General features: G+C 39.6%; 1 protein-coding gene across 2 annotated transcripts in view; it reads right to left on the reverse strand.

Annotated features, from left to right (window-relative positions):
• The window catches only part of LOC119010167 (zinc finger protein 385B-like), a 73,774-nt gene extending 55,961 nt beyond the window's left edge, over positions 1-17,813 (reverse strand). Inside the window, exon 1 of one of the 2 annotated variants that reach the window (XM_037082097.1) lies at positions 17,624-17,813. In XM_037082097.1, the coding sequence (XP_036937992.1) occupies positions 17,624-17,666 (43 nt within the window). In that variant the 5' untranslated portion in view covers positions 17,667-17,813. The remainder of the gene's footprint in view (positions 1-17,623) is intronic. The other variant, XM_037082095.1, reaches the window with a different exon arrangement.
• Between the last annotated feature and the right edge of the window lie 673 nt (positions 17,814-18,486).

The following is an 18,486-nucleotide window of genomic DNA, read 5'->3' on the forward strand; positions in this document are numbered from 1 at the left end:
GAACCCTGGGACTGTGGGATAAGTCTTTCACATGTACACACCAATACTGCTTTGCTTGCTTTACTAGTTGAAAACTGACTTGGGTCCATTTGTTGTTGATCTTTTGGTTTCTAGAGACACATATTTTATTGCTCCTTGTATCATTTCCTTTTGACAAAGCTAGTCCAAATTTTATTTCACATTTTTTTAAGATTGCTCTGTTTTACCGTATTTCAATACATATTCCTTAAAAAGAAAAAAATACCGTGATGTCAGTGGTCCCATATGGCGCAGCCCTTATCAGGATGTCTTTCTGTCTCTTTACTTGCTCAGAGTCACAGAGCAGATTTATGCATTGAGCCAAAGACAAACACATAGACAAGCATGAAAAACCTGTGTGACATTTAGATTTTCTGATTCACTTCACAATACTTCTTTCTAGTGCAGAACACGAGACAATCACACCAAAACAGACGATCATGCGCTGAGACGCCACATCACCATGAGCAGCTACAGTTTGGTATTTATTTAATCCTGCCACACATTATGAGTAAGATCATTTAAATGTTGGCAGTTGTTGTTGTGTTTATGTGAGGGATTGTGTGATATTTCTCTGTCCGTGGTGTCCCCACAAAAAGGTTAAGTCAAGAACAATGTGAGGTAGCAAAGCTCTTCTTATTTATAAGAACTGTTTTATAGGACTCAGCGATGGACTTCTCATCAGTTTGTGAGTAGAATGCACGGCTTTATGTATGTAATGTTCCTCTACCTGCAAAAAGCTGTGAACTGTAATTACATTTAGTTGGAAGAAAACCTAAAAATGAATATATTACAAGTAAAATTACAAAAGGCAATATTCATTAATACCACCACTGTTTTCTTAAATGTCATTACTTTGGTAGCGGGACTGTAGTCAGATTGTATTCTAAATATAGGCCACATTTTGGCAAATCTATGTCAGAAACCCAGTAGCAACATATTTAGAATAAATTCCTTCGTCGTTGCACTTAATCTTCTTGCAGCAGAAACCTCGGCACATTCACTTCAAGGTAGTTCTGCACTCCACGTAAACACAGCCGAGGTAAACCACAGTCAGGAGTGACAAAATGTAATCTCCTTCCCCCAGGTGGCTTCTCTTCAACTGAAGTGTTTTTAGCATATGTGCATGTGTACAGGCTGGATTTACTGTTGAGAGGAGACGGGTGAAAATAACTCCCGTTGAGCAGAATTTGCACTGAACTATTTTAGTTTTAACAGAGAACTAATATATTTAATTACAGTGTCTAATTTAAGACTGCATAACAAAAGTAAAGAGTATTGTGATGTCATGTATTTTCCAGAAAATGTGCTAAAAGGTGATGTGGTGTCCGTCTCTCACCAAACAACTCCTTTCATTGTAAATGTCACAAAGACGATATGATTCATTAACACATGTCCAGTCTCTGCCATGTTTTTAAACCCACCGACAGAACCCAAAGGATATGAGGGAGGACAACCCATTGTGGCTAAAACCCCTCGGTCAGCATCCAGCCCAAAGATAAGACGGAGCAGAGGACATGGGATCAGGCCAAGGATGAAGAATGGAGGATGGAGAGGAGAGGAGAGGAGAGAAACAAATGCAAAGTAAAGGCTGTATAGTAGATATACAGACCAAACCACAAGTGAGACAAAAAAGGTTATCGAAAATAAAAAGAAATCCAGTGGGGCAAGTGGGGCATTGGAGGGAACTTGGGAAGGACAGTTTTATTTTTTTATCTGGAGGGAGGGACTGCACTCCAACCAAGGACAACGGCAATTGTGGGCATCTGTCCTCAGCCATCTGGGAGAGCCCCCCGGCTGCAGTGGGGACCAAAGCAAATGTGACCTGTGCATGAGTGACAGTGAGTATACTGGAACACCAACCGTGCTCACAGTCACATGCAAATGGTGGAAAAAAGCAAGAAGAGGAAAAGAGAAACGCTTTCAAAATTAGAATTTGATAATAATCAAACTGAATCCAATTTAATAATAATCAGTCACAGTAATAATCAGTTTGATTAGTTTTTTTTTTTAAGAAGATGAAAATCAAAAACCTCCGATTCAAGCTACTTAAAGGTGAATATTTTCTGGCCTCTTTCCTCCTCTGTGACAGTAAATGAAAAATCTTTGGGTTGTGGACAAGACTTTCACCATTTTTGACAGTTTGTAGACCAGACAGCTAATCGATTAATAATCTGGTGTCATGGTTTGGGCTTTTTCTTTAGTAATTTCTTGTTTTTTTGTAGGTTATATTCTCATGTGTCATGTTTCTAATTATACACCTGTACCTTGTTAGTTAATCACTGCCTGTGAATTTAAGTCTGTTGGTTTAGATTTTTGCTCTCTTGGATTGTTTTGTTACCAGATTTTTTATTGCCTGCCTTTTGTTTTTGTGCACATTATTTCATTAAAGCTCAGCTTTTGTTTTTCAATCCGTCTGCCTCGGTGTCTTGTGTTTGGTTCCTGTTTTTGATAAATTATAACAGAGATAAATCACTGATGAAAATAATCGTTGCAGCCCTTAATCAAAACATTCATTAGTCAGGGAGGAATGAACAGTTAGACACTTATTTACTGTCTTTCAGAAAAGCTGGATGAGCAGCTCTTTACCACTTTCATGTCCATCTGATAAATATGAAGCTAGAGGCAGCAACAGGTTAGCTTAGCTTAGCGTAAAGACTTGAAACATTTAGCAAGAAGAGAGTTCTGTTGGACTATTTCTTGGTGACGAGCAGAAACTTTCTGGAGTCTCCTGTCCAAGAAATATTTTGGCTGATTTCTTTTTGTTTCAACCTTTGGACAGAGCCAGGCTAGCTGTCTTTCTTTCTGCTTAGCTAACTAACCGTATGTTGGCTCCAGACAGAACTGTTCCTTTCAGCCAAAAAGATTTGTTTTTCTTGTTTTTGGCATTAACTTGTTATATTTTGTGTTGAAAACTGTACTCAACTAAAGCTCAGTTTTATAAATTTCAGAAGTCTCAGATGTTCTATTATAAAATAAAATTGTTTCATTAAATATAGTTTAATTAAGACAGGACTTAAAAAGAAAACAAAAAGGTCAGAGAAAGGACTACATGCTATATTTCCTAAACGCTATGGTCACGTTTAGTTCTGTAAATCTTAACAACCCTATTAATACCATTAAGGAATGACTTATCTGCAAGAAAAAAAAAAGAGTCCTTAAACCAACAAACCATGCCAGCATATGCTTTAAATTCACTACATATGACCTGTTTCAAAGATCATATACGGGGCGAGAGATATAAAAATGTGGCGAGGAAGTGCCGATTATAATAAGACGGATTAGTTGAGGCGACTGTGCTGTTTTCTGACAGGAAGATGTGGGCTGTTGAAGGCACCGGCCTGCAGTCGGCTGTAATCCTCCTCTTCCTTCCCTCCATGCTCAAAACAAGACTTGACCTAAATTCTCTTAATAGTTTTAGATACATTTAACAAAGAGGGTTGGATTGCAAGGCTACATGAAGCAAAAAATAAATAAATAAAATGTGTGAAATCTGACAGTATGTGGTGTACGTTGTTGGAAATCAAACTATTATGCTTCCTGTGCTATGCACGCTGCTAACAACAAGGGAATTATCATACAGCATTAGTGTTATGAGAATTCAACAGATGCTTTGTTATACGATAGAGATGACATTTAAAGCCTGCTAAGAAAAGACAGTAAAGGACTGGAAACCTCCCTGTGATTTATTCTACATCAACTTGCTTTTGCTGCAAAGAAAAATTATTTTATTTCATGAACAGTCAGAGCAATTCTTCACAAACAAGGTGAGGAAAGTGACTGATCTGACTCATATATAAAAAAAAAAGGTAAATCCAAGTTTTAGACCAATTTGCCTCATTTCAAATGGAGCTGCAATGATAAACTGATAAATCGATTAGTTGAAAATTATGAGGATTTTTTTTGTTCCATGCATTCTTTGTCTTTTTCATTATTTGCCACCTTCATTACAAAATGCAACTTAGCCAGTGAGTCACATCCCTGGAGGCCCTTTATAATATTAAATGCAGCTTACTCTGGAGCCACAAAAGGCCTTACGCTACTTTTTCACAGTAGTACTCCCCGAGACCTGTAAATACACTTTAATGTGTAAAATTAGTGGAGTTGCCCTTTAAGAGTTTTGCTCTTTTTTCTTTGTTTGTTGCTTTTGTCATTTACTTACTCACACCACAAGCCTCCTCACATCCGCTGCCTGGCTGAATGACTCCGCCTCTTAAAACTGTATCTTGTGCACCAATGTCTATCTTAAAAAGGAAGTGCTTTGTTGGATCCATTATTGCGACCAGGAATTTAAATTCTGAAAATAGCTGAATGCAAACTTGGCAGCGAAGGCAACCTGGGTAGCTATTTGCAGAATTTTAGCTCAGAAGTGTTCAATTCTCCTGGCACTGATACGTGAGTGTGAACACGTGTTTACAGTTGGATAGGATCCCGGGGCAGAGCGGGGTTAAGCCACTTCCTGCCTGTTTCCCTTCAGGCTTCATGCTCCTGTCAACTCTCGGGTCAGTAACTGCATGACACTGATAATACAGGCGGGGGGCCTCCTGACATCTCAATTACAGACACATGAGCCTCATCTCAATCCATCTCCATCTTGAAGTGCATTTTTAGCTTTCCAAGTTACATTCTCACTGTTTCTATAACTTCAGCAAAAAGCTAAATATGTTTCTGCTAACTGATGGCATGCCAAGCAGAAATCCTTCCATCTGGAGGGGAAACGTATGCTTTCCATATGGAGTGATGGCAGGAGGTGGGAGGAGGGAGGCATGGAGGCCAGGATGACTAATGAGCATGACTAAGATTTAAGTTCAGGGTGGTTTCCCGTGTCATTTGTCTCGTCCATGTCTGGCTCATCACTTGATAAATATACATTGTGTGGAGTTGGTAGTGAGACTCTTGCGTGACTGTCAGCTCTAGAAGTGAGCAGACAAATGAGTCAATAAGCTTGAAATGTGTGGTCTTTTTCAATAGGTGCCAAAATCCTTTTTCCTTTTCCCCAGCAGTGGCAGAAACTTATGATGCCAGGGCCACAGACCCGATAAGAGAGGAAACAAAGTCCGCAATGCCAGAGATGGCAAAGGCCAGTCGTGTGCTTTATCAAAGCTGAACAGAGAAACATATCAGCCAATTGTGTTGCTGCACTGATTGCAACAAAAGGTTGAAATTCACGATAGTTTCAACAAATTCTGTGTGACTGCAGACAGACTCCTAATAGGCATGGGAGAGGTGAGGTTATTCAAACATTAGATAATAAATTCACATTTATTCAAACTCTCTGGTGGAATTAGCTGATCTATAGTCTCATCACTGCACTCCGTACTGAGCCGTAAAGGAAGTTGGTGTCACGAAACTGTGCACATGAAGTGCAACCAGAGGTGAAAAAAGGTGTTTTAAACTTTAATATGCAGCAAAGTTACCAAACTTTTAAAGGTTTTGCTTTGCTTATTTTGTTTGGTTGTTCTTAAATTTGATTTGACAGGTGGTTTTTATGCCCTGGTAACCACTGAAAGTGAAGTCAACTGCTTGAGGCTGCCAAGTAAGAAGATATCTCAATATTTCTACATTTCATAAATTCTTGGTCTGTATACAAATGCAGTATTGAAAAAGCAACTATATTATATGGATGACTTTTGATACGACTTCACATGGTGAGATTTTTGATAAATAATCATTAATTCAATGATCAATTACATCAATTACATTATTTACGGTATACATAATATACAAATTCTAAGACAACATCTTGCCGTAATTATTGGGTGTTCATTATGAGTTTATATTTACATTTAGTTTTAAGTTAAACCCAAGAAGACTCTCTGAGGTACAGAGATATAAAACAATTTCTGCTCATGGATAAATAAGTAAATCATTGAAAATAATATATAATAATACTCCTTTCAATGTCTAATGCTGTACATCAAAATTCATTTGTGTTGTTATGTTGATTCTTGCCTTTAGTAATCATCCAACCAGATCTTAGATGTAATGACTCATCACTTCATTGAGAATTTGCTGAGGTGTCTAATGACGTGGTGAAGAAACACAATGGGGGTTTATTTTTGGAGCAAATCATCCCAACGTTGACAGATGACTGCAGATAAGATCGCTGCTCTTTCCTCGCTCCCGTTCCCCTCATCATCCATCCTCCGAGTTCTTATCTGTGCTGCTGACTCGCTATTGGAAACCTGACAGTCTAAATTGGATTGACTTTTAATTAGATGCACTCCCTAGGTAAATGGGTTTAATTGCCTGAATTATCTCACTGGTTGGGAGGGCGAGGAGACGCGGCTGCATAGGTTTTTCAACAAATAAACCAATCCCACTTTCAGTTAAGTCAGTTTGAATCAGCTTGTTGTAATCAAACTGATAATTAAAAAGGCAGATAATGACAAGCATTACCTGAATTTATATTTAGTCTGGATTTATACTTAATGCAAAAAAGGTAATGTCAGTTCTGCTAGAATTACCTCCAGGTTTAGATTCATAGATAAGCTCTAGAGTTCACACATTAATAACAGCACAACACGTAGATGGATGAATCATCTGTAATCAGGCTTTATCATGCTTTAATTATATTCCCCACGGTAACAGCGTTGTTTAATTTAGTTTGCACTTTAATGTGACAATACCTCCTGGTAACACATTTCACCTTGTCTCAGTAGTGAAAAGCTTACCACCACCACCACCACGACAATACCATGACTGTGTTTATATTCTGTCATTCACTGTGATAAAGAGCTGTGATTGCAGCGAGCAGTAATGGAAATGGTTTTGCTGGATGTGTGTTACTGAAAAGGATTACCGAGTCTTCAATACTTGTAGAACAACAATGCATTAAATGAAAACAATGTGACAATGTGAAAGGTGCCACTCACAATTATGAACCTGCAGGGAATCATCACTGGACTCTGCTGCTCACCTCGGCTTCACAGAGCTTTATATCGATTTTCAGCTCACTGTTTAACTGTCCACCCCACAACTTTTATAGCATCATGGCTATTATCTAGGCTGTTATGAATACTTATTATGTACCTCTACACTGTATACACAGGCTTGTACACTGCCAATACCAATATCAGCGTGTGGTTGTTGTAGGTTCTGTCCACTAGAGGGTAGCCACATAAAAAACCTTGGAACTGATAGCTTTCTTGCTAAGTACTGATTAAGTTTAGACAATGGTAAGTCATTTGATGAAGAGGAGGGAGGCATAGCTTCTGACAGAGATAGAAAGGCAAATCAACTGGACAATGAATAGTACTGATGAGTGTTTCAAGTTATCACCCTAGATGTTGTAAGCTTGTGGTTACCCATAAAGGCAACGCTCTGTTACCGTTGAGTTAGATTAGCTACCTCGCTATAGTAATATCAATCAAAACCCACGTCCAGCATTTGTTTGTCTCAGTGCACAAACACTTCCTCCCAGCACTCCCACACCCTCTGCCAACATTATTTTTGTCCAATACATGTAGTCAGTCTCGGGGCCCAAAGCAGAGTGTGGTCCTCCTACAATAGCCAAAACATTTATTTAAAAATAAATTCAAATTGTGTGTGTATATTTGACTCACACAATTTGTTCCATCAGCCATGATCAGTTGTGTTCAGCAAAGAAACTCTAAAACTCCCCAATTGTAGATTTGCTGATCCTGGTGTATGATGATTGAAATAGAAAGCTCACGAGTTTATTTTTGATTTAGAATTGAAATCCCGACAAACAGACTGGCAGTTGTCCATGACAGAAGCAGGATTTTCCCCTAAGGAGATGGTGGAGACCAAATACAGATCTAGAAGGGAGTGAACATTGGACATCATGTGGCCAGAAAGTCCGAATGAATGAAGCTCCACATAAGTTCCATCTTAATGTTAATTCACAACTCTCTTCCTCCCCACCTCTTAATGGGCGTCTACTCCACCATCACCAGTTAAACAATCCAGATTTTGTTCTCTGCTGCTGGTGTCAGCTGACGTTTCAGTGCAAATAGTTGCGACCCTCTTCCGCCCATTCACCTCCAGTTCATTACATCCAGTGCCCAGGTTGAGCTCATCAGATTCCACTCCTCATTACATCCAGAACTTCAGCCAATCATCTTCAACCCATCAGCACCACCAGCATCTTGGCTTCATATAGACACATATTTCTCATCTGACGTGCACAATGCAATAAAAATGTAGTAATTCAAAATGACTCTAAAACCATATGACAACAACACATAGGCACAATTTGACTTTTGGTGCCGTTCACCTGCATTCTCTGCCTCTGAATTGGCCTGTATTTTCATCTGCACCACTGGTCCAACTCACCCACAGTACTGCATAAGTAACATATCAAATATGACGTTATACAAATGTCACAACTTTTACTTTGGCTGGATGAATATCAGATAACTCTTACAATCTGGCCTTGACACTGAAACAGCCATACGAGCGTGACAAAATATTAAAAGCAAGTCTTGAAATTGATAGAAACAGTTTATGTACCATGCTGAACAAAAACATAATATCTAACTCCAGTATTCCAGCAATATTTTTGCGTTATGAGACAATCTGGAGCTCTTACTCGGCAGCTGTTACCCTGAACGGTGATCATCTATCCCCTGGAGTTAAATGCTGCACAGATAATGAAGTAGCAGCAGACCTCACATGGTGCAGAAACACTTCATTGACTATAAAATGAAAAGGTAAATGTAACATACATTTATTATCAGGTCCAATGTCCAATGATCATGATGCTTAGTGGACATAAGAGTCCAGAGGCTTCACCATCAGTCCTCTGTGATCCAGTCATGACTGAAACAGACGGCACAGGACAGACAGCAGAGACAGGCTATAATGGCTCCTTCAATTAACCACCATTTAATTTTGCAAGCTTGACTGGCCTTTTGTGTTCGGCGGTGATAGCCATTAGAGAGACTATAACATACAAATTAATGGAGGAACAAAGAGCAAAATTATTCCAGAATAAAAGACCACATGACAAATCAGGTGCAGAGCGAAGCTATCCGATCCGAGGAAAACCGAGGGGGACAGAGCGGGTTGCGAGAGTACTCTTTTCTGGGGAAAATGGTACACACACAGACACACACAGGAACAAATCTACAGTATATAAACCACACACACACAAAGGGAAACATTTTCACACTGCTGCCTGCTGTGTTGAAGCTGTACCTGCGATACAGCTGCAGGCAACTGGAGAGGTAATGGAGCATATGAAACTTGCCACAACACCGCCCCTCAACATGTCACGTCCATCCCTCTGTCCATGTGACTGCCACTCAAAGAGCGTCTATCCATTGTCTTGCTCTTTTTGCAGCATCATAACCAAAAACTTATTTTTCAAAGCACTGGATGAAATACGCAACAAGGCCAGTTTAGGGAGCATTTTGAAGAACTACTCCGGCAGCAGCAGTGACTGGTATTTAACCCTAACCCCCAAACCCTAAGAGACTCTCAGTGCTGTGAGTATATACTAGAGTTTGCTTTAGCATCTTGTGCATTGATATTAAAGTATAAAGTGACAGGAGGCCCCTTTTTCTAACACAAGAGCTTGTGTAAGAGGAAGAAGAGTGTCTGTATGTGTAAGGTTTGTGCCTTGTATGGATTACTGTACTGAATCTCTCCTGACAGTCAGCATTTATGGGGGTTTTTTTTCAGACTTTGCAGCTGACAAGGAACACTTTATGTTTGTCCCCACAGGGAAGCTGACGATGCCACTTCAGGGGACATGATTCATGTTGTCAATGTAGTGATGTATATGAGCTGTGAAAACTCAGGTGTAACTAAACATTTAACTTGAAGACAGAAAGCCTGTTTCTCCTCAGTTTTCAGTTTCTCACAGCTCAGTATCGACCTGCTTGTGTTGTCATTACACGTCATCATTGATCTTTTGTGGACACCTTGACATTTGCAGCACCTGCAGGGATGAGTTTTCTGCCCTTAGCTCCAGGTGACAGATAATAAATACCCCAGGGCCTAGACCGCAAGCGTATCAGACACGTTTTTTACTTTCACGTCTCAGGCAACAGATACGGTCATATTTCAACCTCAGCACCGGCTCTGTGCAGGCTCTCGTCTCAGCTGCGTCTCACGGGTGAAACAGCGACCTGTCAGTGACAATACATGCATAAACATGAGGAATGATGCCCATTTACTGATTTACGGGTTTATTACAATTTACTACTGCTTCATACTTCAGGGTTCTATCATAATCTAAATGTATATTTCAATAAAATCACTTTCATAATATGATCTATCATGGTTTGAGTTTTTGGTTTAGTTATGTCCTGGTGCATTTTGTAGTTCTCTCCTCATTTGTCATGTTTTGGCTTTCCTCCCTTTGTCCTTTTCGCACTGCTTCTTTGGCTTCTACTTTATTTAGCTTTTTGTATTCTTTGTATTTTGTATTTTGTAGTTTTAGTTTCTGTGGTTTGCTGCCCGTTTCATGTGTTTTTGCTGCCTTTGACTTTTAGATTTTGGACTTTGGATTTCATCTTTTATGTTAATAACTCTTGCTTTTTGTTATTTTATCTGCCTGCCTTTTGTCTTTTGTTTAAAAGTGACCTCATCTTCATTTTTTTGTTATTGTCTGACTGGATGACCTTGTTACACAGTAGCTGGGGATGCACAGATTTATTATTAGATTTAGATTTATCAGATAAGAGTACATTCACCAAAAGAATTGGCTGATGTTTATGTTGTGTCATATAAAATTTGTGCTGGCACATTTGTAAACTGGTGTCTCGTGATATGCCATTGGCTCTGTAAGATGTGAAAAACCAAAAGTCATTAAAAGTAAATGAAATTAGAAACAGAAACAGAAATAAATTAGCCTGCTTTGCCTTCAGATTCAGCGTAATTTCATGAACAACTTTAGTGTAAATAATACGTTTGCATCAGTGTATCAAACAAAAATTTGATCCTAAATATTACACATATCAAATTAAAAGATGAAACCTCAATGGCTAATCACTGAAGAAACACTGACAGGACATGTACAGTCTCGACCTGAGGTTAGGTGCGAGCAATAAAGTCGGGGTGGAGGCTTTTCCCTGCGCTCGCTTCTAAACATCCAAATAAATGATCAGTTATCAGTCCAGAGGCAGGTTTAAGCTGCCACAGTATGAAGGAGACTGTCATCTGACTTGTAATGACACAGCCTGAGAGCCATCGCATCTTTGATGGGAGACTTAAGCAGAAATCCATTTCAGTGAGTCTGAGGTGAGGCGCATTCACAGAGGAGGGTTTGGAAAGAGCAATCTGTTGTGATAAGGTGTTGGCTGCACATTTACTGATGGAGGCTTCCTCTGAGGACGGTTTCAGTCAATTTCAAATTTTACTGATTCTAGATAGAATAATTTCACAAAATCTGTCACATAGAACAAAGACTGAAGTATTTTGTTTCACCATTAGTTGTCCTAATTGTTGCTGCCTCCATGCTACATCACACATCAGGAAATGTGTGTTGACAACACAGGCGGGGGGTGCAACGATAAACTCCCGGGCAGAAAATGGCTGCTGTGGAGCACTGTGGTAAATGTGTGACTGCAGCACTGTTATCTCAGCTGTAGTGATCATATGTACCCTTTGTCTCTCAAGTTGAAGCCTTAAAATACGATTCCTTTTAAAACATGTGCAGCCAATTCAATATTAAACTGAGAATTATGTTTATCTAAATCATTTTTATAAGGTTGCGTCTAAGGAAGTTACGTCTTACGAAATAATCATACAGTCCTTAACTTTAGGTTTGAACAAGTGGTTTGAACATGGAAAAAAAAGAAATTTGGAATGGGCATAAATGAATATGCAATGAGAAATCAGAGAAACGAAACCCCTGATGCATCCAGCAGACTGAGGTTACCATGGTGAGAGGAGTGACTGAAGCTGTGCCCTGCCTCCTATTGGTGGACTGCCCCAACTGATTTAAGACCCGTGGTCCTGGATGTCACAGAGCAGGTGGTGAACTCCATCTGCACCTTTAAGAGGCTGCAAAGAGTCCCGCTGTAGGTAATATCTGTTCAAAAGCAATTTACTGCAGAGGAGGTAAATATCTCAGACATGATTAAGTATTTGTAATATGTTGCTGTTCTTGAATGTGGCCTGTCCTCTGGGAGTCCCAAAAGTCCCTTAGCTACAGTGAAAATCATAAATTATCCTATCTAAGACGGATTGTGTTTTAATGTTACATGTTTGTCACGAGATAAGCAGCTGCAGTCTGACAGCGTGTCAGGATACTGGGACTGTGAGAAAGGGAAGCAGGAGTAATGTCTAGAAATTAAATGAATTTAGAAGATACACGACCATTTGTCTTAAAACGTCATACAACTACAGTGGCACTAAGTAAAGTAAGTGCCTCAGCCAAGTACTCACTCACAGACACCAGCCACACAAATACATCTGAATTTTTTCATCAAGATCCACAAATTATTCCCCGAGAAACAAAAATGTTGAATGTGATGTAAGTGAAAAAAAAATATGTTTTGGATCTGTCCCTTTATCCAGATCTGCACCAAAAGTCAGTGGGGCCTATTCTGGGCTGTGACCCATCCTCCATCTATCTATCATCTAACCAAACAACTAACAAACAGATATGGCTGAAAACAGCTTGTGTTTCTTTGATTCTCTTTTTGTTGCCAGCCTTTCTTGTCGCCTGGTTTTTCATTGCCTAGGTTTCGATTTAAAATAGGGTTCACCTTTGGTTTCTAAACCTGCCATTCACTGTGTATGCATTTTACATCCTATGGACTGTCGTGGAAGAGCCGACCAGAGTATTTCACAAGCTAAGAGCCGTCTATACACTCCAACCAGGAGTTTAGTTAAAATAAATTCAAAGACCTAACGTGGGTTTATACACTAGCAGAATAAGTTACTATAATGTTTATTGCAACATTATGTTATTTTATGTCAATATAGTTGTCAGTTATAGGCTTATTTATCGTATAAAAAACATTTCTTCTTGTTTAGGAAGCACCACCAGATGTTTGCAACTGGATCAGTATCAAAACTGTCATTTTAATCAGCACTACTAAACTGTGACCTTCACATTATTTGCTCTTTATAATTTGGTTTGAATTATTCAGGATATCAAGAAAATATTATTACAGAGACAAAATAGGCAGTTTTGTTTGATAAGTAATCTTGACACCCCACTGATTCAGCTTGAGCACAGCAGCATTCAATTAGATTATTATTTCAAGCATTAGATAATAAAATTCCTACATGGAATTTTGTGACATTTTTGTACTTAAAACGCATTAAACTTGAGCTCTGTGACTAATAAAGTTTTTATAATGTATAATATATATTCACAAGCCTTTTGCTTCCATATATTACATTTATAATACATGTTCGTGCATTTTCTCATGCGGTTTCTGTTTGATGAATTAGATTTTTATGGTGTTTTGATGTCCTAGTTTGATTACAATTTATCGAGTCGACTATCAAGAGGCTTTTCAGATAAACACAGATAAATTTGTGTACCAGTTGGCTGTCAAACTTGAATACTTGTGTTATAAATTACACGCACACACAAATCTATTCAACAGAAAGAGAAAACACAGCTCTGGTAATTACAATCTTTCTTCCACCCTGACACTAAAGGCCTGAGTGTGACGAGTCTTGAAGAAAAATCTTTGGTGGGTCATGACAAAAAGTAATATTCCTCAGACATCAGCAAAAAAAATGTTTGGTGTGTGATTGTTCATTCCTTGGTGGACTTTATCAGCAGGAGCCATGAGTCCATTGACAGTGAAGGGCTGGAGCTCAAGCTGCTCCCATCCCAATCTCGTTCCACATGATTATTCTCAATTTCACAGCTGATGGTTTTTTACTGAGACAGATGGCAGCAGCCAAATGCCAAAGTACAGAGGAGAACGCTCTTAGGTGGGGGGAGAAAGTAAGAGAGGGAGAGAGAAGATACGCTGGTCACTCAACTTCATCACCGCTGTTTGGGATTCAAGTATTCTGTGAATGTGACCTATAGGTGCAGCATGGTGAGGGATATGAGCAGCAGCTAGATCTCAGGTCTATCAGCACAAACCTTGGTTTATGTCAACCTAACAGTGGCAAAGGTATAAAACTCAGTTATTTAAATAAAAATATCTGACTGGTATAGAGAGGAAATGTCTCTCTGGTGGAGCTGCAACATGACAAGTTGACACAACTACACACTGATTTTATGCAAGATGTCAAAATAACTGAAAAGGTTGAGAACCACCAGTTCTCATATCAAACAATATGTCAAATTGTATAATCTTATCAAATCTTTTTTTTAAAAATCTTGTAGCTCTGCAACTGTGAGATGCAGAGGAATGGAAGTTTTAAACATATTAAGTGAAATGAAATACTAAGCACATCAAAAGTGTACCTAAGAAGAGTAATTGAACTAGTGTATCGAGTTACTTTCCACTAATGGAACCTGAACAACTGAAGGACACACACACACACACACACACACACACACTCGTACACTTTTGAGGTTTTGGCCCCACAGGTATGCAGGTACAGTAGATATAAAAAAAACTAGGGTAAAATCTCAAATTCATAACTTTTAGCCTTATTAAAATTATGATAAATTATAATTATTAAAATCATTTATAGATTTTTCAGTTTTCCAACGAAGGGCTGGGTGCCACTGACTAGTGTGGGCAGAGAATTTTGTGATTTTTTGATTTTTTTTTTTTCATGGGTTTGGTGACAACAAATAATGAGTATATATGGCTTTATCCATTAAGAGTCAATGCAGACTGAAAGAAACACTGACCCAGACTAAACACCAGCTGTAAAAACTGACATGGGACCTTTTCACACCCCAGAGGTATTCAAATCCTGACAATCATTAGGAAATGTCATCATTTGCGTTTTCAGTTTAGATAGTTTCCTTTTTTATTTTGGAGGGTTCAACCTCATGTGTCTTGTTGTGACTTTCCATTTCCTGTCTTTGTGTTTGTCCTGTCCTGTTTGTACAGCAGATGTTGGACACGTAAAATAAAACAGCATATACAGTAAATATTAAGCTCTGGGTAAGATACAGGTTAGACGGTTCATTGGCTTATATCTAAGCAGCTGTTGCTCTCCAGTGGCCCCTATGATTGCCTTTAAAAATAGTCTGGGTGGTCTTGCACCCCAATTTGTTGTACCCGCTTGAAGAGCTAACCAGACCTCTCAGGTCATTCTGCAGTGGTCTGGAGAAACTGAATTTTTTATGCTTCTAGTGACTGAAATTGCCTTTTAGAGGACTTGAGATGGAGATGTGCTCAGACTGGCACTTACTATTTTCAAAGCAGCTTTAAAGCACATACCAATTGAGTGAGATGTAATCTGTCTACTTATCTGTCTATTGAGTTGCGCTTCGCTTTTCTTTAGGAGGCTGGTGTTGTGAATTTAAGTCTTAATGCGTTTTAGACAGTGTGAGTCTGGCCCAGCTGTGAACACAGACTGACAGAATCACCAAAGGTACGGGGGGGAACTACAAACTCCCCCAGCCTCACACAGGGGAGTGCTAGTGAAAATTACAGCATCACTCTGGAGAGTGGGCAGTAGGAGGTGCAGGATTTGATGAATCAAGGACCTTTTGTTCACAGCGAAAATGACTGCTTGCATGCAGTTGGAAAGAACATCTCTTCTGCGGTGCGGCGGTGGTTGGCAGGCAGGCGGGCGTCATTTGGAGCCATTTAGGTTTGGAGCTGACGCAGAGGGGGACGGAGGAGAGCAAGGTCATTTAAAGAGGATGCAGAAGATGATGATGTGGCCAGCGCTGGGTGTTTAAGTGGGTCTACTCTGCTTGAATTGAGCAGCAGCTGAGTATGCCATGGCAACACTCACGATAATGACAGTGTGAGACGCATAGTATAGGAAGAAACAGACTGAGGTGAAATATCGAAAGGAAAGCCCACACATAAGGTGTTTCAACATGGTCGATAATGTAGATGAGGATGCATTTGGGCACAGTTGAGGCTATGAGTCAAACACTCTGTTAGGCAATCAATAGAAAATGAATTAGTAACTAGTTTTTAGGGTTTTTTTTAAACCTTTATTTGATAGTGACAGTCAAAGGCAGACAGTAAACTGGGGAGAAGGAGGGGATGACATGCAGCAAAAGGTCCCAAAGCTGGAATCAAACCCGCTCCGCTGCGCCAAGGAATTAGCCTCAGTACATGGCATGCGCTCTACCAGATGAGCTAGTGGGGTGCCCCAGTGATCTAAATAATTTTAATTAGTAAAATGCAAAAAATACTCAGTGATCGCAGCCTCTGACATGTGCATACTTGCCATTTGCATTGTCCTCAAAGACAGTAAAATAAATAACATTTGGTCTTAGACTGTCAAAGAAAACAATGACATTTTTTTCTATCTGACCACATAATCAACTATTGCTAGGCTGTAAGGCCTTAAAACAACACCCAAATATTTTTAGGGGCGTATCATGATACACAATAAACTGTACTGTATATCTGGATATTTTCGTTTCGTTAAAAAAAAAGGGATAAAGGCGATATTTTGGTTTTCCTTGATGTATACTGTGATATGAAAAACTACAGGGATTTTTGACTTGAATAGTTCTCCTTGGCAAAAATCAATCATGCGAGAATTCATTTATCAGCATCCAAACCTTGTATGTAACTCTCAAGTAACCAATGAGCCAAGGGAAAATGAAAGCCATTGCATTTTGTCTCTTGTATCAAGCAGGAAAAAAAAGGGGTGATGATTGGAACTTATAAAATACTGACACAGTGAGATTTCTGGTGAACAATCATCAGTAATGTGGATATAATGATTGGGCTGGTTCAGAAAGCTCAGATTCAGTAATTTTACTATAAGGCAGCCTTGTATGTCAAATCACGATGAGGACATGTATCGTACATGTTGCCCTACAATCAGTAGGTTGTGTGAGAAAATATCTATGAAAAGTGGACGGAGAACTGACGAAACAGCTGAATGTCAATGGAAGCAGTCTCTTCATTTCTAACTACTTCCACAGAACACGCACACACACACACACACACACACACACACACACACACACACACACACACACACACACACACACACACACAACTTGACTGAGACTTTTGTTGTCAGAGCCAAGGTTTAAATAATTACTCCATTCATCAGCCTGGTTTATAGCGTTTGACCTCCATCAGCAGACATGAATTGAATTGATTGAATTGATCCCTCTCTTACCTAGAAGACTTGAAATTGATGGCAACAAACGTTAAAGGAGCAAATCAGTTCGCATCCTGACATGAAGGCTCCCCAAACATCCACAACAAGTTGGCTGAAGAACCACATCATATGAAATACACACACGCGTAAAGTAGTCAACACTTGTATCGAAGAAATATTATGTTAATGTGAGAAAAGTTAAGTCACCTACAGACACACTGTCCAATCTAATGCGCTTAACGAGGGACATTCAAGTGTTTTCTCAGTAGCAAACAATCAGCTTTAGCCCAAACAACCGCATTTCCACGGACTCCTGTCTCATGTCACAGACAAACATGTCTCAGGAAACACTCAGTCGACACACAGGAGCAGTCCCCCTGTGTCCAAAGCGACACAAACACACCAACAGCCACGGCATGTCCAAATTAAACGTGTTTTTTTCCCCTCCTACCTGTGTGAGACGCGTCCTCGGCTGCTCCGTCGCTGCTGTCCATCTCCGGCTGTCACAGATTACAGCGCGAGCTCAGCTGCGGGCGTTTCAGTCCCGCGTGCGAGTCAAAGAAAGAGATGAAGCACGCTGGGAGTGTGTGTGTGTGTGTGTGCGCGCGCTGTGCCAAGTGCCGCCTGCGAGACTGAGATACCACACCGCTGCGCTCGAGGAGGAGAGGGACAGAGAGGAAGAGGGGAGGAGGGGGGAGACACATAAATGAATCAGTGAGGGAAGACAGAGCCGGTGAGGAAACTGTTTGAAATGTAACATTTAGATTTGCTTAAACCAACATGATTCACTTTTTAGAGAGCGTGTGTGTGTGTGTGTGTGTGGAGACAGTCACAGCAGTGAGGGGAATATAAATGTAGAGGAAAATGCAGCATTTTCTAAGACCATCAAACGTATTCTGTTTTTTCCCCCCAGTACTTTTAATTTTGTTAAATTAAATAAATGTGGTTTTGTTGGTGTTTTAGTGTCCAGACATATTCAGCAGGCTGCCCACATGGGCCTTAACCAGGATTTTTAGAAATACTGAGGTCATAAATATATAAATTTAAATCTGCGTTCCTCTGCATTCTGACAGGACATATAAACAGCAAACAGCTGAAAATTGGACTTAAATGTCACAAATATGACCAGTTTTGACTTAAAGTAACTACGAGAAAGTGTTTATGAAACAGTCTTGTGATTCCTCTGATCGCTTTAGATTTATCAAGCCTATGTCTTTGCTAAAAAGAACTTATTGACATTGACATTTAAAATAACTGTCATTAATAAATAGTAAACTTACAGTTTGTTAGATTGCAAACGCTCTCCCTTTTTAT

This window comes from Acanthopagrus latus, chromosome 20 (genome assembly GCF_904848185.1).
Source record: "Acanthopagrus latus isolate v.2019 chromosome 20, fAcaLat1.1, whole genome shotgun sequence".
NCBI classification, from domain to species: Eukaryota; Metazoa; Chordata; class Actinopteri; order Spariformes; family Sparidae; genus Acanthopagrus; species Acanthopagrus latus.